At 46.4% G+C, this 24,128-nt stretch overlaps 1 protein-coding gene and 1 long non-coding RNA gene across 2 annotated transcripts in view; one reads left to right on the top strand and one right to left on the bottom strand.

Annotated features, from left to right (window-relative positions):
* LOC126521378 (cubilin-like) overlaps positions 1-24,128 on the bottom strand; it is a 259,243-nt gene that overhangs the window by 139,361 nt on the left and 95,754 nt on the right. Inside the window, exon 2 of the mRNA XM_050170068.3 lies at positions 20,617-20,859. Coding sequence (XP_050026025.1) covers positions 20,617-20,773 — 157 coding nt within the window. The 5' untranslated portion in view covers positions 20,774-20,859. The remainder of the gene's footprint in view (positions 1-20,616; positions 20,860-24,128) is intronic.
* The window catches only part of LOC129382261 (uncharacterized), a 113,738-nt gene that overhangs the window by 56,633 nt on the left and 32,977 nt on the right, over positions 1-24,128 (top strand). Inside the window, exon 4 of the long non-coding RNA XR_008610363.2 lies at positions 9,877-10,044. This is a non-coding gene — a long non-coding RNA (uncharacterized lncRNA). The remainder of the gene's footprint in view (positions 1-9,876; positions 10,045-24,128) is intronic.

Raw genomic sequence — 24,128 nt, 5'->3', positions numbered from 1 at the left:
GCACATTTAACTCTCTAACCTGCGCTGCTCGTAGTGGGGTAGTGAATTGTCACCGAATCAGCCCGGCCATTTGTTGTCATTTGCACACACCTGGTCACCACCACTTCGCATCGGTCGAATTGTTAATTGTCGCTGTGGCCGGGTCTACAATCGTGAATTACCAGCCATGCCTGCTGCTATGTCGGTCTGCTGTCGGGACTGTAGGTGCAAAAGACCGAAATTTAGAACGCAGGTAATCAAGCAAGCTTCAAGACAGGCGAAACAATCAGCATGGCGCGAAGTTTCGCTTACTCAGTGCGACGAACTGCAGCTATGCAGCGCGCCCGTAAACTCCACTTCGCGAGGCCTTGAAGGAAAACGGTAGAATCTGATGTTGGGATTCAGGCCTTCTTGTTCATGGCAGCCCACAACTCAGAAGTAATGACGGTGACGACTTTTCGTGGCTGGGCTAGGTCTCTCCGGACCGATTCCTTCTGCTCCCAGCATTACGTCCAACGGCACACGGAGAGTCCGTTTTCGTTAAACTATAGGCTGCGGCGAGCTCGCAGCGTGGTCGGCATGGTCTGTGAGAAGTGACGAGCCTTTTCGCACTCGCAACAGGGCAGAAAAAAGTGCGAATCGACGCAAAACTGGGCCTAGAAACGTGCTTCGCCACAGCCAGGGCTCAATACGACCCAAGCTGGTACGACCCAGTTGTCGTTTTCCGCGCCGCCACCAGGCGCCGCTACTATACTTCAAACTCCAGCGCAAGGCTCCCATCGCGGCGCCGTGGCGGCCGCATTCCGATGTGGACGGAATGCAAAAACGCTCGTGCACCCTGCATTGGCTGCACGTAAAAAAAAAGGAAAAAAAAAAACCAGGCAGTCAAATAATTCTCTGAGACGCCTGCCATGGTTGATTAGTGGCTATGGTGTTGGGCTGCTAAGTACAAGGTCGCAGTATCGAATCCCAGCCACGGCGACCGTATTTCGATGGGGGCTGAATAATAAGACACCCGTGCACTTAGAGTTGTGTGCACGTTAAAGAACCACAGGTGGTCTGAATTAATCGGGAGTGTCACACTAACGGCTTGTCTCATAATCATATCATGGTTCTGGCACGTAATCCCCCCCCCCCCCCTTTTTTTTGTTTCTGAGAAATCCGTGTGACTTTTCTTTGTAGCTTCATGCTATATACGGGTGGATGTCAATATTTCCTTTCGTGTGACTGGATATGTGCCCATTCTTGGCTTACCCTTCAGAATGGTGTGTTCCACAGCGAAACAATAAACTACATCTACACATACTTCAGAGAAACAGGTACAAACCTTCAAGCACAACATATTCTTTTTAAAGCGAAACTTCTTACACCTTCTTTTCCCGGCTGCTAGGGGTCGGCTTCTTGCCGAACAAGATGCGTCGGTCCCAGAAATAGTGAAATAGTAAAGTGGGCTGATCCAGAGGTGACTGTACTCCGTGATCGCATGAGTCAAATGGATTGCGTGGTGGTGTTTCCTGCGTATCCCTGACTTGTCGGCCAGGCACGAAATCGCTATGATGCAAAACGTGTTGCAGGAGATGAACGGTTTTCCAGCATCTCATTAACCACTTCACTAAAGATTCGCACCGCATAGATTCCTAAATGTGCGTTTGATCTGCATATCTTTTTCTTCATTTCTTTTACCTCTCTCTTTTTTCTTCTTTTTTCATCAAATTCACTAGTATGTATTGTGTGCTCTTGTTTGTATTTCTATATTCATTAGTTCGATCTTCGATCACTGCTGCTTTAAGCCGAGTTTACTACTTTGAATGTCTACTAGCTACAAGTTCAATGTCAGTCTGTGACTAAAGGACTTCGTTCTGTATGTAGCTGTTTATTACGGAGATATCGCCGCCGCCCGTCGTCGTCGTCGTCATCGTCGTCACCACCACCACCACCACCACCACCACCACCAAATCCATCATCATCATCATCATCATCATCATCATCATCACCACCACCACCACCACCACCACCACCACCACCACCACCACCACCACCACCACCACCACCACCATCACCACCACCACCATCACCACCACCACCATCACCACCACCACCACCACAAGTAACGCCGGAAGAAGTAAAGAAAGCCTTGGGAGCTATGCAAAGGGGGAAGGCAGCTGGGGAGGATCAGGTAACAGCAGATTTGTTGAAGGATGGTAGGCAGATTGTTCTAGAAAAACTGGCCACTCTGTATACGCAATGCCTCATGACTTCGAGCGTACCGGAATCTTGGAAAAACGCTAACATAATCCTAATCCATAAAAAAGGGGACGCCAAAGACTTGAAAAATTATAGACCGATCAGCTTACTGTCCGTTGCCTACAAAGTATTTACTAAGGTAATTGTAAATAGAATCAGGAACACCTTAGACTTCCGTCAACCAAAGGACCAGGCAGGATTCCGTAAAGGCTACTCAACAATAGATCATATTCACACTATCAATCAGGTGATAGAAAAATGTGCGGAATATAACCAACCGTTATATATAGCTTTCATTGATTACGAGAAAGCGTTTGATTCAGTCGAAACCTCAACAGTCATAGAAGCATTGCGGAATCAGGGTGTAGACGAGCCGTATGTAAAGATACTGGAAGCTATCTATAGCGGTTCCACAGCCACCGTAATCCTCCACAAAGAAAGCAACAAAATCCCAATAAAGAAAGGCGTCAGACAGGGAGATACGATATCTCCAATGCTATTCACAGCATGTTTACAGGAGGTATTCAGAGACCTGGAGTGGGAAGAATTGGGGATAAAAGTTAATGGAGAATACCTTAGTAACTTGCGATTCGCTGATGATATTGCCTTGCTTAGTATTCCGGGGACCAATTGCAATGCATGCTCACTGACCTGGAGAGGCAAAGCAGAAGAGCGGGTCTAAAAATTAATCTGCAGAAAACTAAAGTAATGTTTAACAGTCTCGGAAGAGAACAGCAGTTTACTATAGGCAGCGAGGCACTGGAAGTGGCGAGGGAATACAACTACTTAGGGCAGATAGTGACCGCGGATCCGGATCATTAGACTGAAATAATCAGAAGAATAAGAATTGGGTGGGGTGCGTTTGGCAGGCATTCTCAGATCATGAACAGCAGGTTGCGATTATCACTCAAAAGAAAAGTGTATAACAGCTGTGTCTTACCAGTACTCACCTACAAAGCAGAAGCCTGGAGGCTTACGAAAAGGGTTCTGCTTAAATTGAGGACGACGCAACGAGCTATGGAAAGACGACTGATCGGTGTAATGTTAAGGGACAAGAAAAGAGCAGATTGGTTGAGGGAACAAACGCGAGTTAGTGATATCTTAGTTGAAATAAAAAAAAAAGAAATGGGCATGGGCAGGACATGTAATGAAGAGGGAAGATAACCGATGGTCATTAAGGGTTACGGAATGGATTCCAAGGGAAGGGAAGCGTAGCAGAGGGCGGCAGAAAGTTAGGTGGGCGGATGAGATTAAGAAGTTTGCAGGGACAACATGGCCACAATTAGTACATGACCGGGGTAGTTGGAGAAGTATGGGAGAGGCCTCTGCCCTGCAGTGGGCGTAACCAGGCTGATGGTGATGATGATGGTGATGATGATGATGATGATGATGAATTGGCTAATATACATAACGAACGATTAATGCGTGAGCAGATAAGTCGCTCCAGAGATGTAAACTTTTCCTAATGAGAAGTTCCCCATGAGAAAGAAGTTTCGTGCAGGTACATCACTCTCAGCAGCAGACGGCGCACTACGTTCTGGTTCAAGACATCAATACGAACCGCATGACACAGCGAGCAAATTCACGTTCTTAAAAGTATGCTAGCAAAAGATTTGCTCTCCGTGGACGCTTTGAGGTCGGTTTCCGGCACGAAGTGGCCCGTGTAGAATTATTAAGAAGGGTGGCCGCGGGGCTCTTGAGCGCAGAGTTGAAAAATTGCAGATGAGCGTGGTACCCAAGGAGCGTGGATGACGCCGCGCTTCTACTCCACCACAGCGCGGACATTTTAGAAATAAAAATTAATGCGCCATGCAGCTTCGTATAACGGCGTTACGGAGGTAAACAACAACGATGACAAAAAACATTATGGGGTTTTACGTGCCAAAACCACTTTCCGATTATGAGGCACGCCATAGTGGAGGACTCCGGAAATTTTGACCACCTGGGGTTCTTTAACGTGCACCTAAATCTAATTACACAGGTGTTTTCGCATTTCGCCTCCTTAGAAATGCGGCCGCCGTGGCCAGGATTCGATTCCGCGACCTCGTGCTCAGCAGCCCAACACCATAGCCACTGAGCAACCACGGCGGGTAAGGATGACAAGTGCGACAGACAAAGGGATCGGACGGTTCACATGCCGAGCATTCAGGATCGAATTCTTGGTGGCGATAGGTATATAGTTATCTTTTCTCGAAACTGCCACTAAGGACACATGATTACGACACGTGCCAGACGCCGCGAAATCTCCATTGTATTCCCTGGATTGATTCACCCCTTCTTCTTTTTTTGGTTACGTTGCACTACCAGCATTCTTCCTTTCATCGATGACTCCAAATAAAATGCGGACTCAGTGACACACTTTGGGAGTTGTAGAGCACTATATTGCGTTACTTGGCGTTTATGTGCAGTTCGTTCCCTCTTTTTAGTACGCTGTGGAGATGAGGCAAGGAGTTGGTACGTCACGCGTTGAAGAAGAGTAACCGCCTGCAGCCAATGACGCGCTTCCGCCTCGCATGGCGAAGCCGAGAAGAGTGCTCGCGCCACGACAGATATGTATTCTGGGCATTTCTTTTCTCGTTTGTGACTACATATTCTAAATACGAGTTCTTATATACCTGGGGTTAGGTATTAGGACGCATTATATTTTCTACCATTCACCAAAAGAAGATGAGCGCTGCGCTAGCCCATTAGGATTCGCGGAAATCCCGCGTCTGCCCTGCGCCAGGCAAGCTGGTGAAGACTAGAGGATGCCCAGAAGAAACGACGACGTCTGCTATTACGTGCTGTATTTTATTGCTCTAACATCAAAGATAGGATTACGAGAGGGTTCAGAGGGACGTAAGAAGTAGGAATATCTGTCGACTTTATTCGACCTCTTCGATAGTAAGGGAGAAGCTCTCGCGGCCTTGAAGAATCTATTCGGAATATGAGAACATGATCCGCGAGCGGTAAAAAACCTGAGAAGGAACCTGTTCTTTCGCTTCCTTTGCGGCGTGAGTTCGGTCTGCACTAGCTCACCTGATCCGACGCGGTTCCGCCGTGCAAAAACAAAATGAAACATCGCGCTGCTGTTACTGGCACAAGAAAGGCTCTGTCCCGCTTTTTTGTGTGGCTGTAATGGCTACTACTATTATTATTATTATTATTATTATTATTATTATTATTATTATTATTATTATTATTATTATTATTATTATTATTATTATTATTAAAAACGTTATATAAACGCCCCCCCGTAAGCAGCGCCCAAAAAGCTCGAAACATCCAAGCTTTCACTTCTTTCCCTTTGAAGCGTGCTCTGTTTAACGCAGCATTGTATAGCGGCTAAACATACATTATTCTGTCAGGGGAAGTGGTTGTCTGTACGAAAAAAACACCCAGAAATTCTATAATGCCAATATAAATCAATCAATCAATCAATCAATCAATCAATCAATCAACCAATGGACATTTTCGTCTGATGCATACAAATTACACCGAAAAAAGCTGACAGTATGAAATGTCGCAGTACGAAAGGTACCGAAATATTCTGACGAGCATTTCTGCTCGCATACTCTTGTTCATTTTAACAAACAAACAAGAAAACTGATAATCATCTACGAGAACTGATGCATTTTTCGTGTTCGTGATTGGCCAGAGTGTATAGTTTTAATGTTTCCCGTGTGTGCTATTTTCCACTTCGGACACGTATGTTCAGCTGTCTGATGCATTAATATCGGATCTTCCTCACGTTGGAAAAGTTTCTTGGTGTTATCTGATACCCCATAGACAAAGCACATATGACTGTGTAATAAACGAGGTTCATACAGCGTAAACACGACCACCATGTATAGTTGAGTAATGTATGTGTAATAAAAGCGACATATTCAGGCGCTGTTTGAAATGTGCCAAGGCATATGACGAGGCAAAGCATCTGACAAGGAAAAGCATATGACAACGTTTTCAAAACCACATCTTCTGGGTCATTGTCAATGAGGGCTTCACCATGACTCTAGTCTTTCATCCGTTAGTCGAGTCCTGTCTCTCCCGACAAGTGACGCATGTCGAACTTGCCGCTCTCAGCAACCAACAATGCAGATGAAGCATGCCACCAACGTCAGAAGTGTTACTCAAACTGGATTAAGTTAAATTATGGGGAATTACGTGCCAAAACAACTTTCTGATTATGAGGCACGCCGTAGTGGGGGACTCCGGAAATTTCGACCACCTGGGGTTCTTTAACGTGCACCTAAATCTAAGTACACGGGTGTTTTCGCATTACGCCCCCATCGAAATGCGGCCGCCGTGGCCGGGATTCGATCCCGCGACCTCGTGCTCAGCAGCCTAACACCATAGCCACTGAGCAACCACGGCGGGTTACTCAAACTGGATGAAATTATGTTACCTGAATTTTGATACTCACAAAATGACACCGACCTAATTTTCGCATGATGCACACCATTGCGCTGCACTTTATTGAGTAAAGTCGCGCACATTGTTTTTTACACGTTTACACGTTTAATGTCGTCATGTAAAAAAACGAAAAACAAAATTTTTCTCCATATATATATATATATGTTTTTTTTTGTTTTTTTTTTCTGAGCCCTCCCACCTCTGGGAAAACGGCGAGTCTGTTGCGAGAGAACATTCGTGGCCTCCTTTGGTGGTGGCGCCATCACGTTCCAGATGGGGAAAGTTGTAGCAGTCGCATTTATGCCGAAACTCCCGACAGATGGCTGCACTGCATTTGCGCACCGAAGGCTTTCGTATCGACGTGCTTGCGCCCCACACACTTCAGGAGCCTGCACCTCTTCATTGCACGGGGTGTAATGAACTTGAACCTCCGGGTCTGCGGTTAGGATGTTTAATGAGATTGTGGTGTTTCAACCCGTTCATCATAGCCCGTAACGAAGTTGGCACTACTCCGACCTGGGGCCCAATCGGTTCACAGGGCGAGGGGCGTTGCACATTAGAATAAATGTGGACAAAAATCAAAGTTATGCTAAAAGCTTTTAGTCTTCTAAAGGTGCTTGCAGTGTCCCGTAATTTAGGTATATATCTATACGTTTAGCTAACTTTACTGATCAACATCATCCCTTTAACTGAGATTGCTCTGTACCCAACTCAATGACTATGGCGTTCTCCTTCTGAGCACAAGGTCGCGGGTTCAACTGCCAGCTGCGGCCGCCATAGTAAATTGGGGGGCGTAATGCAACGTACTCTGATGTTCTGTGCTTTTGGTGCAGGTTAAAAAAAAAAAAAACATGTGAAGAAAATTACCGCTTAACACTACTATGGCGCCTCTCGCAACGCAGGGACTGCTTTGGAATTCTAAAAATCGCCATTAGTTAAATAAATTATTAAGCTATTATATGTTTCATCAAGTAATTAATCAATTAATTAATTTGATTGTTGGAGCCTATATAGACTGCACGTCGTAGTACATACACATTACAACATGCGCTTTCTACAGAACACGTGCCTAACATAAGATAGCTACACCTAACAACGCAACATGCTTCTGTGAAAAACTTAAAAGAAACACGGGGCACATACTAGTGCACCATAGAGGTATTGAACTTATCAGCCATAAGCTCTAATGAGTCTAGCGTACTCTGGAAAAGAACTCGCGGTTGTTAGAAAAATCTCACCGACGAAGACTCGAGCGACAAGGGAAGGTGAAAGAAACAAGCAAACGGTCTAAATGGGCCGCTGGATGAATATGAAATTTGTTATAGTTATTCAGCTCATAGATATGGAAATTATGACGGTGGTCTTATTTGAATTTTACATTTATTTATAACTCGCACGGCCACTGAAAGCAATGGTGATCGAAATCCGGTAGTTTGAATGGATCTTGGGCGCGAACCTGCCTCGCCGCTTCGAGTGAGTAGTCGTCGATTTCGAGGGCCGTTGAAAGTGCGCGCGTGCTAGCGAGGTTAAATTTCTTCAGTAATAATTATGTGCATCCGATAGGTAAATACAGTGCAGAGAAATCGCCTTAGTGTGAAAGTTAACTGTGAAACTTGTTATCTTAGCCAGACTTATTGTCATTATTCAAAGTCCCCTTAGACCGTTGTAACTTTTTAATACAATGGAGCGTCTAAGTCATTTTATTTTACTTAATGATCATATAAATGTACCCCTGGGGGCCCTCGGGTGAAGGTGCTACGCAGGGTGGGAGAGGACACAGGACACAATTTATGACATAAAAAAAATCGCACTTATAAAAATAGCAGCGTTAGGTCGCATAATAATATGCTTAATAGGAACACATACATTTGAATATAATTGTTACGAGGTGTCAGGAGTAATTTAAACCAGGAAACAATCAGGTTAAGCTTCTAAATGCATTTGCGCGTAAGAAAAACATAAGAGTAAAATAAACGAAGACTGATTATCACATACTGTGCCATAGAAAACTTCGAGAGAAAAGAAACATGGTCTACAAAATAATAAATATAAAGCGTAAAAGATAACATAATGAAGTACTAAGTAAGAAACAGTAAATTTTATATTCCTAAGAACGTAGCTGCACATGCGGCCGTAAAGCGTCAAATGACGTTTTAAAAAATAATATCACACAGTCTTTTAGCGAACGCCAGTTATTAATGTTTTGAGTACTTAAATGTTTGTTTTAGCGCGGAGGGATATCGGCGAGCCATTGAATATTTCGCTGGATTTCATTTGCTAATGAAGCGCAAATTCGCAGCTGCGTCTGTAGCATTCTTAACCTCAGGCTTTCGTTGCGACTACAGGGGACAATCCGTGAGCTGAAATTAGTTTTTTCGTCTTAAAGAAAGTGAAGCTTCCACGAGTGATTAGTCGCAACCGTTGCTCTCGTGAGAGAGCATTTGGCTCGCCAACACTGCCACAAGTCAACCTGCAGCCACAATACCGCATTAAAGTAACCAAAAATAAAAGAAAACGCCATGAACGAAGCCATCTTGATGGAAAATTCGCAGCCGCACTATGCATGCAGTGCACATATGCCCGCGCATGGACTAAAGCCGCCTCGTTAAGCAGGAATAAATGTAGAAATACATCGCTTTTGTAGGTTGCACGACGTGCCGCAGCAGTGTACTCCATGCGATTGTAATTGCTCATCACATTGGACGCTACGCGGCACGTATGCCTGACGCTTTGCGCGCCTCAGAGTGGAGCCCCGCGCAAGGTCAGCGTACGTGCTGGATGCTCGCAGTATTGCAACGTCTGCTCGTATTCGTCGTCGTCGTCACCGTCATCGTCATTATCATCAGCATCGTCACCACCAGCTTCTTCATTACAATCATCACCGATGTCGTCGTCATCATCATTGTACATTATGTCGGTTGCAGAACAAATACCTCCCTCAGAGATATCCAATTACACCTCTCTTGCGCCTAACTGAGACCTTCTTATGCCTGCAGGTTTCCTACTCTCCTTAGGACAGCTAACCCTACGCCGCCCTCTACTGTACGTTTACCTTCCCTGAGCAGCATGTCGTTACTGTAATATTTCATCAGTGACATGTTCCATGCATTACACGACCTGGCCAACTACACTTTTTTTCTCTCAACACCGGCACTTAGTGAATGCAAATTTGTGTCACCACACGTTGGAATTTTCGCTCGTTACTCGGTATATACCTTTTTTTTTTACCTTTTTACCCTTTTCTTTTTTGTCGTTTCGCAGTGTCGTCTGCCTCTTTGCTGAAGAGGAAAGAACGGTGCGCATCGGATTGCTGGCTCCCCACATTGGCTGACACCCGCTGTAGACTCTGCGACACTGCACCGCATTATTGAGACCGAGTTCGCCATCACACGCCGAACCCAACTTCTGCGCAGCGAGATTCGTGAAGCCGTACGTGTGCTTCTATCCCGTTCTCTTATTATTATTGTTTCTTTTTCCCTACTCGTAGCGAGAAACCCTGAATTGATTCCGCGCCGTCGGGGACTGTCCTGTCCAGTGGCGGCTGCCGGGACGCATTAAAATATAGCGTCGCCGGTTCGTAATGAGCCCGCCATCAGCGGCAGCTGTCTGTAGCCGGCCTTCATCGCGGCGCGCTTTAAAGGGACTCGCGCGACGGCAAGAAGGTGCGGGAACCACGGACGCGTTGCAGCACCAAAACCTCATTCGAATCTCCGCTAACGAGGGCCAGAGTTTCCGACGAACGGCGCTGTACTGAAAGGGGAGATCGAAATGGGGCCTCCGCTATCGTCCGGCGAACTGCCTCTCTTGACTGTTCGGGAGTGAAAGAGAGGGTGACAAGTTACGTCCGCGCCGCAACGTGGGTTCACGCACTCGGCTTCTCTCTACACGAAAGGAAACCTCAGCTACGGATTTAGCGACACGCATACTCAAAACTTTCGGGACTTATTTACGCGCTGGCAATTACGTCATCAAATGAATTTGCTTTGAGCCTAGAACACCTAATAACCAGTGATGGTAACGTTTTTAGAGCGAAGCTGTTTATGCGGACCCTGTGCCATCGTTGTCGGACTTCGATAAAGCTATCGTCATCAGCAATGGCTCGAGCGCCGTCATCTTTTACCACAGCTGCGTCCATTGCCGCTCGTCATTAAAGCGTGGAATTTCATTTTTCTCCTGTCGTCGTAATGGGGAGGCAGCGTTTACGGGGGTATGAGCCATCGCTTTAGGGGGTATGAGCCATTCATTGCCTTACGTGACGCGCAGATTGAATTTTGAAGCAATTTAATTTTGAAGAATCGCAAGTGGCATTGCTGGGCGGATGCTGCTAACCACGCCACCGAGCAAACTCGAGACATCGAACGCAAGCGACAACGGCGTACTGGGGCATACCGTCAGATACGCCGCTCTCTCCGTCGCTGTCGAACGTGTGTGTAACTTTATTAAGAAACCCAAAGATGCGAATCGTCTAACCAATCCAACCAATTGTCAGAACGATTGCAGCGCCCGCATACTCCAGTGGTTGGCCTGGCACCCAATATACGGAGCTTTGTTTTTGTGGTTCCGCACATTCCATCCCAGCTACGACTATGGGAAGACCACGAGTAGTGCGTACTCCTGAGGAAGGAGCTGCCTATACTGCAAAAGCGAAAATGAGGTGAAATAATGGTGAAACAAAAGATTTACAATATAGACTACTTGAGAAGTTTGACTTACACAGCTTCACTGTTCGACCATTTTCACATACTGGAAGGGGCGGTGACTTTTTCTTCTCTCTTTTTTTTTTTTTTTTGACGAAGTCTCCATATTGCGGCGCAGAACATCCAATTTTCAGCGAAAGGTCGCTAAGTGATGATGATAATGACGATATTTTGCTAGGAATATTGTGTACTTTATGTTTTATTGTTCCTGGACAGATTCCGTGTTTTTTTTTTTTTTTCTTAACTACAGCTTTATCTCCTGCGATGGCAAGTCGGTGGTTGGAATGACAAATGAGAAAGCAACCCCAAATTTCCTGAAGCGGTGTCATATCTCAAGATTGTGCTTTACCTAAAAGAAAAAGCAGGTTTGATGAATCCAAATGGCTCACTATTAAACACTTCAGTATTTCAAGTGGCGTCTCATATCTCCCCCTTGGTATAAAATGGCGGCGAAGCATAGAAGTTATCCAAAGTACTTTGAGAAATTTCTGCCAAGTCAATGTTCTGACTATTTACTTCACAAAAAAGTCACTAAAAATCCCTAAGACTCCGAAAAAGCAAACACGTGATAAACATCCGGACAAAATTGCGTAAGTTTCTCGCTAAGTCACTAACCTTGCCAATAGCTCTGAAGAAACAAGCGGGGCAATTGCCGGCATGTCTTGCAAGGCTAGCTGCACCTATAAACATCAACATCCTCCTTCTCGTCTCTTGCTCCTCTGTACAAACATTTCAGTGTTACAACTCTGCAGAAGACAATAACCGGATTCGCACTATGTTTTGCTAACAACGCCGTACCAAACGGTAAAAAAAGAAGAAAAAGGAATGCAATAAGATAATTCACCGACTATTATTATACTCCCTAATGCGAAATTTGACCGCAGCTTTATACATGTTTCCGTTTCGCGATATATTGGCTGGCGCGGACAATCCGTCTCGTGCGGCACGTTGCAAACGGAGCGAAGTGTGGCGCGACTACCTCACTAATCGAGAGATCACGAGAGGCAGCACGTGGGTGGCGCGTTGGCGCGATTCACAGCAGCCGCCGCAGACAGACAGAGCTCCGTGATGTAGCGCTTTGTTTCCATATATGGTATCGGTGGCGTCATCGGTGAACAGACGACGCGCGCTCCTCTGCCGCCAGCTTGTAGCCATCGTCGCCGCAGAGCTCGTCTTGCGCTGCACTATGCTCTTCTTCACACGTTTTCGCCATACCCTCCTCCTCCGCTTTCCTCCTCGCGCTCTCTTCCCTATCGCCGTATTTCATCCCCCGCTGCGCTCCACGTTTGCTCTTTCATACTTCGTTGTGTCCGTTCGCTCGGTTACGAAGGACGCCAACGCTCGCCGCAGGAACGGGCGCCTAAGAGGTGCGCTCGAAAAGTATACAATCATTGTATTCTGCCGGTAATAACATATGGGGCATAAACTTGGAGATTAACAAAGAAACTTTTGAAGATGGTGAGGACCTCGCCACGAGCGATGGAACAAAAAGTGTTAGATGCAGCGTCAAGAGACAGGAAGAGAACAGTGTGGATCAGAGAGCAAACGAGGGTAGCCAATATTCCAGTTGATATTAGGAGAAATAAATGGAGCTCGGGAGCCAGCATAGGGCTGATAACCGGTGTACCATTGGAGTACAGAATGGTCGCCAAGGGAAGGGAAGCGCTGGCGACAATGGCAGAGAATGAGGTAGCGTGATGGAATTAGGAAACTTGCAGGCATAAGATGGAATCAGCTAGCTCTAGCCGTAGGTAATTTGAGTTCTCTAGGAGAGGCCTTCGTTTTGTTGTGTGCATAAAGATCTGATTATGATTATTACTGTTGTTATGATGATGATGATGATAATGATAATTATATTACTTCCGAAGGGTGTGAGAACTCTATTACACGGCTTCGTTGTCTTTGATGTATGCATCGCTCGCAGTGACATTTCCGAAAGATCTTGTTTTCTCGTCCCACTCAGCCTGCCTGTCGGTTGTCACAAGCGAATGTGCGCATGCGCGGCGCTGCTTTCTCCTCTTCAGGGCTTGCTGATGGGCGCGTCTGTTTGCCGCCTTAGCAAACATAAGTACCCACCGCGTCTTGTTTTCCTTTTATCGGTCCCGAAAGCCGACATTGCCCCTTGTGCATTGAGATATACTTAGAAAGAATTGGCAAGGATCACACAAACAAAATCCAACTAAAGAGAGTGAGTGAGTGCGCAAGACAGAAGGAGGAAAGACAAGGAGGATAACCAGATGAAATTCGTGTGCTACCATGTTGCAGAGAAAGAAAGAAGGCAGAAGAGAAGGGATGGATCGCGCGATAGACTGTGATCGTCATTACACGCTTCGTTGCTTTTGCCTGGATACAGAAAAGTGATATATATATATATATATATATATATATATATATATATATAGAGAGAGAGAGAGAGAGAGAGAGAGAGAGGCAAGGAAATCTGAAATCTGCAGCAAGGCCGGTAAGACGACAGGCGTAAGCCGGTGGAAGGACAGGCAGAAAGACTGCGCCTGAAAGAAGAGAAGCCGCCGAAGTGTTGACGACGCAGAATGAGGAAAGAACGGAAGGGAAAAAAGAAAGTCGGGCAGGGCACACGAGAGGCGTGTGGCTGCCGGCAGCGGCAGCGGTAGTAGCAGAGGCGCGTTCCTCTAGCCGACAGTTTCGGGAACCGCGGCCGTGCTTCGAGGTTGACGTTGTGCTAAGCGCAGGACGGCGACGGGGTGCCAAGGTAAACAGCGGGCGCTGCCGCCGTCCGACGCACGTTTCTCGCGACGATCGAAACCGCAGCCGCAGCCCGTTACTGGCGCGTCGAGTCTGCGCTGCAGCGCAGTGAAAATCGGTGGTGGCGAAGGTCGTCAACGACGAAGACAAGATGCACCGAAATGGGCAACGAAAAATTAGAAGAACAAAGAATTGCCAAACTAGGTGAACAGAGAAGCTGGGCACCTCGGTATAAATTTCGGGACACCTCAAGGTGATCCCAGCGCTTGCTGCACTGGGATAAAGAATTGAAAACCAAAACAAATGTGTAATGTTTTATATCTATGCTGCTGGTCTAAACATTCCGTTGCCAAGGATCTGAGACACAACTAGCCTACGTCAATTGCGCGTGCGGCAATGAAACATTCACCAGGATAGCAAAACTTAGAAATTCGTCTATTGGTAATGATAAACCTGTCGATGAATCGACCATCGAATCGCTGAAGATAACCAATCTTTGTTACGCAGTGTTTGCTGATTTACTTCGAATCTAAACACCCTTCCCACTTGGGTCATTGTCGGTGGGAAGAAAAGAGTTGAATGTACGCGAGAAATTTCGGTAAATCGGCAGCCATCGCTCACAAGCACGTGAAAAAAAAAAAATAACTGCTCTGAAGATACGCAGACCTGTCATCCCGCGGTCGCTCGCTCGTTAGCGCTGGAATCAGCCATGACGGCTGCGTCCGCTACTTCCTTCCATACACATTTCGATGTCGTCCAAAACCACGACCAAACAAAATCATGATGATTTCCGTCGCAAGGTTCCGGAACCATGACGATGTTCTCGCTGTCGCAGGCAGACGGCTCGAAATCTCCCGCCAGTAGTTCGCCTTTACCACTAAAACTTCAGCTCTGTCGCTTAACGTTTCAGAAAACTTAAGACATAGCAAGTGCTTGGTATATTCATTCGATGGTGCGGGACATTCCAGATAAGAGATCCATGGACGGCATACTTGGATTTGTGATACATCAGTATCCTACGCAGAGTCTGCAGGGACCGACTGGTTAGTTTAACGTCTAAACCAAAACTGCGTACGCTTAGCATTCCAATGATTGCTTTTTTTACGTGCCTGCGATCATCGGGCATAACCCGCTCGCTTCAGAGGTCGGATTCACGAAACCTTTCTTTCGTGTGAGCAGTTTCTCGTCTGCTCGCCTCCGTCCCTAATATGATCTTAGGAGCTGCAACAGCATACAAGATTCTCCTTCCCGTCATTTATTCTAATGCATAATTTGGTTTTTAATTGAACTAATGTATGGTTCAAATAGTCCTACTGATTCTAAACACACTTGTTCCTCGAAGGCAAAGCTACTGCGCAAGAATACGATGCAAAAGAAAAGACGATGAACTACAGGTTGATGCGTAGGCTCCAAGTATAGAGTCCCGCGAGAAATTTCTTCTGAGGTACACCTGTTCCGTTTGACTTGAGGATAGCTTAATTAGGAAATGTACCAAAGTTAATACATTTGCTTTAAGGGCACACTGTCTTTATTAAAAACAGAGGATAGGTGTCTTTTTTTGTTTTTTTGACGATGGGGGTAGAAATGGTGGCAAATGTTGTGAGGGAAGCTAAGCATGCCCGGTCACGTGTTTTCGCCATTCTTTTTTTCAGCTTTGAAGCAGTAGTCTATTCACCACCATTACCTCAGAAATCTTTTAGTGTTGGCTTCAGTTCCAGGGGCGAGCTCGTCCCTTCGCTTTGTTTACATGTCGCGGTGCATACTTCACCCAGAAATCTCAACAAAGGGTTGTACCTCATTGGAAGCGTTTGTCTTTTATTTTCTTTTATTTATTTATTTATTTATTTATTTATTTATTTATTTATTTATTTATTTAGAAAGACCTCACAGGCCTACGAGGAGGCATAGCGCGAGAGCGGCATGTGGTACAGTTTATCACAAGATACAATCGGTAAAAAGATATCGATGCATAAACATAAAAAGATAAACATTGGCACAAAACGATGAAATTAACATATGTAAAGAAAGATCTCAAAGACAAAGAAAAAAGAAGCAAAAGGAATGAAGAGATAAGCACTGCATAAAAACAGCAAGAACAGCAAGAAGTATTACATAAAAGCAGCAAGGTACTTTGCGTTGAGACGTTATACACAGCGTACCGTTAAAAACAAAAACAAAACACAAACAAACATGCCCTAAAGGTGTGAATCGGGCTATACATAGGCAGGGCGTATATATATATATTGGTACAGTGAGCTTGCAACATAGCTTGCATTGCTTGCAGGGATGCTAACATTTTTCACTCGCGCTCCTAGAAAACATCGTAGAAAAAAAAAAGAAACACTCTGAAGCAGCAGAAGCCTGATGTGGGCGAGTTGTTTTTGCATACTTGAAGAACAGAGCGCTACGCAGACGCGGAGACATGTTCCTCTTTTAGTCCGCGTCTTCGTAGCGCTCTTTGCTTCAAGTAAGAAGCACTCGCATGAAGGAGTACAGGTACACTTCATTTACGATGGTAGAAATATAAAAGAAAACAGTTGCATTGGAGTGTACAATACAGCAGTTCGGAAAAACAAATAATGAAGTATACAAGGATTACTTGAAAACCGCAAGAGAAAAAAGTAGTTGCACGTTACCAAAAAGAGAAAAACAAAAAAAGCATGATGTCAGTTAGACAATTGCTTGCCATTTCACCAGGGGTGAAAACAACCAGGAACATTTTTGCGTTTATGTTAGCGGTCTCTTGACCAACGAAAGAAGCCGGTTCAGTGCTTCTGAACATTTATCTGCATTCACTACGTAAGCTACTGATCTCAGCAACTGCTTCCACTCCTGAATTTCCAAGTGGAGGAACGAAAAACGGATTAGGTCAGTGCGGGTGAAAGGTTGGTGAATATTTAAAGGGTGGTCCGCGAATGCTGCAGCTGCTGCCTCTATTATTGTTGTAGTGTGAGGAGCACGGTTGTGATATACATGGTGAAAGAACGTTATTCGAGAAGCGTTCCGCCTTCTGTCTAGTGATGCGAGGTCAAAGCTGTTTTTAATTTGTGTACAGCGCTGTCGTATTTTTTTCCTCGTCGCAGGCATTCTACAATATGTTGAATGCCTTACTTCGCAAAATTTTGCGACGTCAGCACGTTGCGCATGATGAATTGTGCCTGGGCCGTCAACGACGCTAACCTACCGGCAAGCTTCAGCTCCGGTCCAACTTCTATTACCCGCCTCTTTCTCCTTTTACTTCCATCTCTCTTCCCCAATGCCGAGTAGCAGGTCGCAACTTTGATTCAGGCCGACATTTCAGCTTTTCTACCATAGTAAATCTCTCTCTCTCTCTCTCCTATTACCCGCCGCGTTGGCTTTCCGGCCTATTCGAGGAGAATGACAGAAAAAAACAAGATGGCAGTTTTTGCCCGATGAGCGAATCATTGACAGCAATACCAAGGGTTAGCATCGTGCTTGAACACCTCAGACGGTGTTCCAGACATGCGCAGGTGCGACAAAACGTGGGGTGTCAAAATTCCTAGCAGCCTTATGAGCTTTAACACGCCGTGGCAGTGCCTGTAATGGCATCGCACAGGCTCCATTGCGCTTCCCGTAAAAAGTGCTGCCACTGAAATTGCAAGAGTTCCGGATTGAGACCACTAATAGTTTGCTGCACTTTATTTTTTTATCTGCGAAGGGTTAAGACAGAAGGCATACGCTGTGAATGGAATGATGTACGTCTGCTCTTTATGTGCTGAAATAATTATAAGGAATAATTTTATCAAAAACATAATGGTTAGTCAGAGAAAGTTTGCCTGTTGAATACTATAACATATACCTTGCATATCCAGCATAGACAGAACACAACATACATATACATAAATGTATCCAGAACATCACGACAAAGGCGACGGCGAAAATTAGTCTTCAATGTCCGTATATATTCTATCGCAATAGCAATTAAAAAACTGCGTGACGCTTTAGAATCAAATTCTGTCGGTGAGCGTGCTGATATCAGAACGCGTTGAATGACTGTTGAGAGACCAAAATTGCAGTAGCAGCAGCCGAGCTCAATGAAATAGCCGCCTATACAAATTATTGGAAATTTGTGGCGTGTCCAATAATTTGTATAGGCGGTTATTTCATTGAGCTCGGCTGCTGCTATCCGCTCCATTTAAATATACATACAAATTATTGGAAATTTGTGGCGTGCAGGAAGTGTCTGCGAGCCAGAATGCTATTTCTCTAGCTCAGCTGTTTTTTCCTTATTTCTGCGTACACCTTTGGAGAGCCGGCATGGTTCGTGGCGCGGATGCAAGTTGACGTCCCCGTGCCTCTGCCGGGAATGGCGACTTCAGCGGCGGCTGCGTCTAGAGCCCCGTTTACATGAATGCGACAGTGGCGCATCGCATTTCCAAGTGCATTTAGGAAAAGCGATGCTAGGAAGCGGACCGGCCTCCAGAGCGACACCGACGGCGATGACACCAGCGTCTACTCGCTCAGCAGTGACGACTTCTCCGATGCCTCCTTCGAGCTTGTGCGGAGCCGCAAGGCGAAACGAAGACACACCACCAGGGCATCCATGTCTTTGAGCACGCCAGTGGTAGGACCAACTCAGAATACCGCAGTCAGTACGATTCCATTTGTACCAGAACTCGCTACCGATAACCTGAGGCGACTCAACAGGCAGTCCGTATCGGTGCAACTTGAAGCGGCGGCGCAAAATCAGATAGCAGACGTTAGAGTCAACACACGAAAAAAACGTGTTAGTTATCGACGTCACACATGAGACTGCGCTGAGAAATTTGACTACAGTTACAGAACTAGGTGACGTTAAGCTCCGCTCGTACATCCTCCAGAACAGTGGATCAACTACTGGTGTCTACTACGACGTGGACGTCTCCATCTCGAGCGCCGACTTGCCGATTCTAGTGATGCCTGCCGTTGATGGCGTCGCCATAACACATGTGTATCACTTCGGCACATCCCGCTGTGTGAAAATTATATTCAAGGGCGAGACTCTCCCTTCGCACGTCAAGGTGGGCCACTTTAGACACCTTGTACGACCATTCATCCCAAAGCCACTGCAATGCCGCAATTGTATGAGGCTGGGACACGTGAGTGCCGTGTGCGAGAACACGAGAGTTTGCTCAGGCTGCAGCGAGCCCCACGCTGCAGACTCTTGTGCAGCCACGGTTCTCAAATGCACCAATTACATTGGGTCCCATGATGCTTCCTCGAAGGACTGCTCAAAAATTAAGAAAAGGCGATCTTGAAGCAGATGGCGAGAGACCATTCGTCTCGTCGGGAAGCTGTTGCGGCCGTTAGAAAGCGACGCTCCCAACGCCGCCCGACTTCGAAGAAGGCTGATACCTCTATAAAGAGTACGCCCCATCCGACAATACCTCCTCCTCTGCCCCCAGGCCTGGGGCAATTCCAGCTAAATCTGACAAGGCCATGGCGGAGAACAATACAACTTGGTCCTCGCTACTAAAGCAACAGCCAAAGCCAGAACAACAGCGGAAGTCACAACCGAAGCCACAGCTTATGCCACAGCCGATGCCACAGCCGGAGGAGATACCACAGCCGGAGGCGATACCACAGCCGATGCCACAACGGGAGGCGATGCCGCAGCTGATGCCACAGCCGGAGGCGGAGCCATGTCAAGTGATACAGCTGCGCACGGCTGTAGAGCGAACAGCGCGGGTTCCTGACAAATTGCCCGAAGAAGACCGGCAAGTCGTTCTGATGCTCCGGTCTCTGATGAAAAGCCTTCGAATGTTCTTAAATAACCTGCAGACTCCGTCAGCGCGAAGTGCAATGCAAGTGCTGGATGCTCTCAATTCAGTACTTGCAACTCTTGAGTGAGCATCATGGCTCACCCGCATCATTATATTCGCACTGAAGTCCGAAATGCTGGGGTTTAGCTTACAAGTATACTGTCACGCACTGCAACGTACTGCTGATGCCCACCGGATTCTTGGCCTGCACTGGTAACTTCAACGTGCATCACCAGCAGTTATGAACCACCAAGACTGGCGGCAGCCTAACGTATCGACGGAGCACTTGCTTTGACTTGACTGATTTCCAAGCACTTTGCTGCGTGCACAGACAATGTTCCCTCTATCCCGCTTCCCTCTTTCTGTTCCCCCTTTCCCTTCCCCCAGTGTAGGGTAGCAAATCGGACGCGCGTCTGGTTGACCTCCCTGCCTTTCCTCTCTTTGCTATATCTCTCTCTCTCTTGTGGCGTACATAACAGAAGTCGTACAAATTAGAAGCTTTGCACGCAGTACATATAGCGATCACCAGTAGAAAAGAAAATTATCGTATGAATAACAGATTAACGAATTTAAAAAAACCACTGAGATGGCACAAACGACTCCGGTTCAAAATTTACGCAATTAATGATAAGCTCCTCGGGGTTACTGCGCGATGCTTGGCAAATTCTCTTAAGTTATTCGTTCTCGCTACTAATGCAACTGTTCCAGCGTCAACATCGACGCTTCCCTGGTAAATCATTTTTTTTTACCTGACCTACCGTAACATAGAAGCAGTGCATGTATAAAGAAAAAGGAAAACCGGAACCGGAAGTCGCACTTACCGTAGGCCCTGGACGCTGGCGGCAGGTAGAGCAGGACGGCGCACAGCGCCGATAGCAGCGAAATGGACCAAGGCATTCTGGCAGCGGATAGGCAGCGAAGAGGACCCTGACGCTGTCTCGGTGACGGGCAAGTTTTCGGGCCCCGCGCCGCCCCCATGATCGCGAGAGAGCGTCGATGCCCGACCCAGTAACTAAAATATGCGACGCTCCTCCTTCGCACCGGCCACCGAAGCAAGCCGCGACCTGCGCACAGGAAAAGGACAAAGGCTTAGGAGTCGCGCGACATGTACGCACTAGAGACAACTCGCAATGGAACTTCAGCCGAAACAGCGCAAAATAACGGGACGTTATTATTAACAGGACGTCCCGTTACTTTGCGCTGTGTCTTCTCATGTCACGAACCAACCAGCCCGAACGCGTACGCTACGCAATAGAAGTCATGTAAAACACACTGCAAGGTAACGCCAGTTCGCATACTACACCTGTATGTACCCTAAAGGCATAAAACGTGAAATCGGGTCACGTAAAGGTGTAGTAAATTGTGGAACAAAATTTAACGCAATATGAGGTCAAATAAAATAAGGGAAGCTTACATCAGCTGAAACAAACTGTAATCAATAATTTTCAACAATAATGCTTCCTTTTTTAAATCTCTGGAAGACTAGCTACTAGAGCTCACCTTTGCAATCTATCTGATGACCGTCGGCCTAGGATACCTTTCTTTTTTCTTTCATTAGTTATGATTGTTAGTTCATATTAAATATGTAACCGCTCTACACATGCGAAAAGGTGTACCAAGTGCCGCTTTATTGTGCCAACATCTCCTAACTATAGCGTCCTTAAATAAGGCTGCGCTATGCGCATCGACACGAACGGTCACGCGAACAAGTCGCATCATTTCAAAATGTACGGCAGCCATCAGAGCGTTAAAGGTTGGTAGTCTTTGCTATTATTTAAAGAAACGTATGGAAAGCTAGGTGACCTTAGGACCACGTGGTCCTCCGACCATTCGCATTAAAATCGTGCAGACACCACGCGCTGTGGTAGTTGATCTAAGCGAAGCTATTACGAGGCGGCAAGACGTCGCAACTCCGCAAGGGACGCGCAATGAACTTCGCTGAATAACACGCCTTGCAACCGTCCGCCTCATGCGGCGGGGAAACGCGACGCAACGCCAGCACCCACCGCGCCGCACTAAACCTTCAGGCACCTCAAATGTCTAGTTCGCGTTATAGGGTGACCAACGCAGCTCGGTTAAGTGGGAGCGCGTTGGCCCCGCCACCTCCGGAGAAAGACCGGCCGCCGACCGCGAAGACTGGCGAAAGAGCGAAAGCAGGCTATTCGCTCTAACGCGATACGCAGCGGAGCAATGATTCCCCGAGCGCGTGGGCTTGGGTTGACCCTCGCACCTTGTTTTGTGCAGGCCTGCATTCAAACGTGCGAATGCCCGTGAGTTGTCCAAGATGTTCTGCTACGGTGTCTGCAGCGAACGTCCGCCGAGCCACCTCGAATATCCCCAGGAACGAGGAGTATACATGTGATAAGGTACTACTGTAGTAACGTTGCAATGGTAAGGATGCAATAGTCAGCAGTAAAACAGCAAAACAATGCAAGAAAATGCTACGGAAACTCGGAGAATTGTCTTCTTATACGTAAGCATTCTTTGGCTCGGCTGCTACTGAACCTTTGCTTACTTGTTTAGCTAGCTTATGCATGTCTAGCCGTCGCTACCAATAATCTGTTGTTACATTATTATAACGATTACATGTGTTAACATGACCAATTATGCATTTATTTTGCAGATATATCGTATCAACTTAGCTGAAACGCCGTCACAACCAGTCCTTTTTCTTTTTTACCACACCGCAGTCTTTTTTTTTTCATGCGAAGCTTGTATTGGCTCACAAGTGGCGTTCTCGTGGTCACGCAAAAACCCAGTTGCTCCCAGACACACTAAAAAGACGCCGGACTCAAATCTTGTTGATTTGAAAATAAATGTTTACGCTCCCCAGATCAGAACAGCTGCGGGAAAGGGTGGTTTGATGAATTGGCCGCTGCGCCGGCGCCGGAGCATAAGTCATTAGCAAGGATTCCAGCTGCATAGGCGCGCGCTCACGCCACGCGTGCAACCAATCAGAGCCGTTTCGCTTCCGCCGGGGAGTGAATGGGCAGGAAAGGGTATCGCGCGCGCTGCGCTGGCTTCGTTTTCGTTCAGTTCAGTCTCGGAAAACGGATGGGGCGGCCACGCATTGTGCGTTCTCCCAAGGAACGGGCAGCGTGCGACGAGTGGCGGCGAGAAATCGCCCGTGAGAAGGCTCACCGTCGGCGCGCCGATCCAGCCGTTAGAGTCGCTCGAGCCCAGGCAATCCAACAGCAGCGAGAAGAAGATCCCGAGCTGTGGGAGCGGGAGGCCGAAGCAATCCGGTGGGTTACCTAACCGTGATGAAGCTCAGGTGCACGCAGGACAAGCTTCGCTTACTCCCATTTTCCGGTAGGGAAAGGGTTGGTCAATCTTTCCCCTTTTATTTCCATTTTTGTTAGTTCCTTGACGCGGGGTCGGCGACGTCACCAGTTTTTTTTTTTCTAGCGCTAACAATCATCTACTGTTACACTATTATAACGATTACATGTGTTAACTTCTTTATTTTCCCTTTTTGTTACGACGTTGAAGCGGACACGTAACCAGTTTTTCTTTTTTGTTTCTAACGCCACCAATAATCTACAAATCCTACCAACATTGCGTGTATTCGCGGGATTCTTTGAGGCTTGGGAGAACGCTTTTATGTAGCACGTTTGAGCAACAGAAAGCTGTGTAGGGAGTTCGTCATGTTGCTCTACAATTTTCTCATTCACATTTCTAATCTAACTAATAATTAGGAAGTTAATTAATTATGGAATTATGACTGATTATATATTTAGGCGGAATGAAAAAAAAATTATCCGAGTGCCTCCAAACGACGGGAGGACACGTTACCTTGGTTCTGTCCAGCTACGTAGCACTTGCATATTTTTAAAGTTTGGCTCAAGTTACGTGGGACACCCTGTATAAGCGCGTTTCGCTGCTAAGCACGAGGTCATGGGATCAAATTCTGGCCGCGGCAGCCTCATTTCGATGGGGGTGAAATGGAAAACACCAGTGTACCATGCATTGGGTGCATGTTACAGAATCCCAGGGAGTCCAAATTAATCCGGACTGCGACACTACGGCGTGCGTCATTATCAAATCGTGGTTTTGGCACGTAAAACCCCAGACTATATATATATATATATATATATATATATATATATATATGTATAGTCTTGGTCTATATATATATAGGCACACACACAAACACACACACACACACACACACACACACACACACACACACACACACACACACACACACACATATATATATATATATATATATATATATATATATATATATATGTGTGTGTGTGTGTGTGTGTGTGTGTGTGTGTTTGTGTGTGTGTGTTTGTGTGTGTGTGTGTGTGTGTGTGTGTGTGTG

The sequence above is a fragment of the Dermacentor andersoni genome, chromosome 6 (genome assembly GCF_023375885.2).
Source record: "Dermacentor andersoni chromosome 6, qqDerAnde1_hic_scaffold, whole genome shotgun sequence".
NCBI lineage: Eukaryota > Metazoa > Arthropoda > Arachnida > Ixodida > Ixodidae > Dermacentor > Dermacentor andersoni.
The sequence above is the reverse complement of the archived record's forward strand: the minus strand, read 5'-3'. Positions and strand labels throughout refer to the sequence as shown.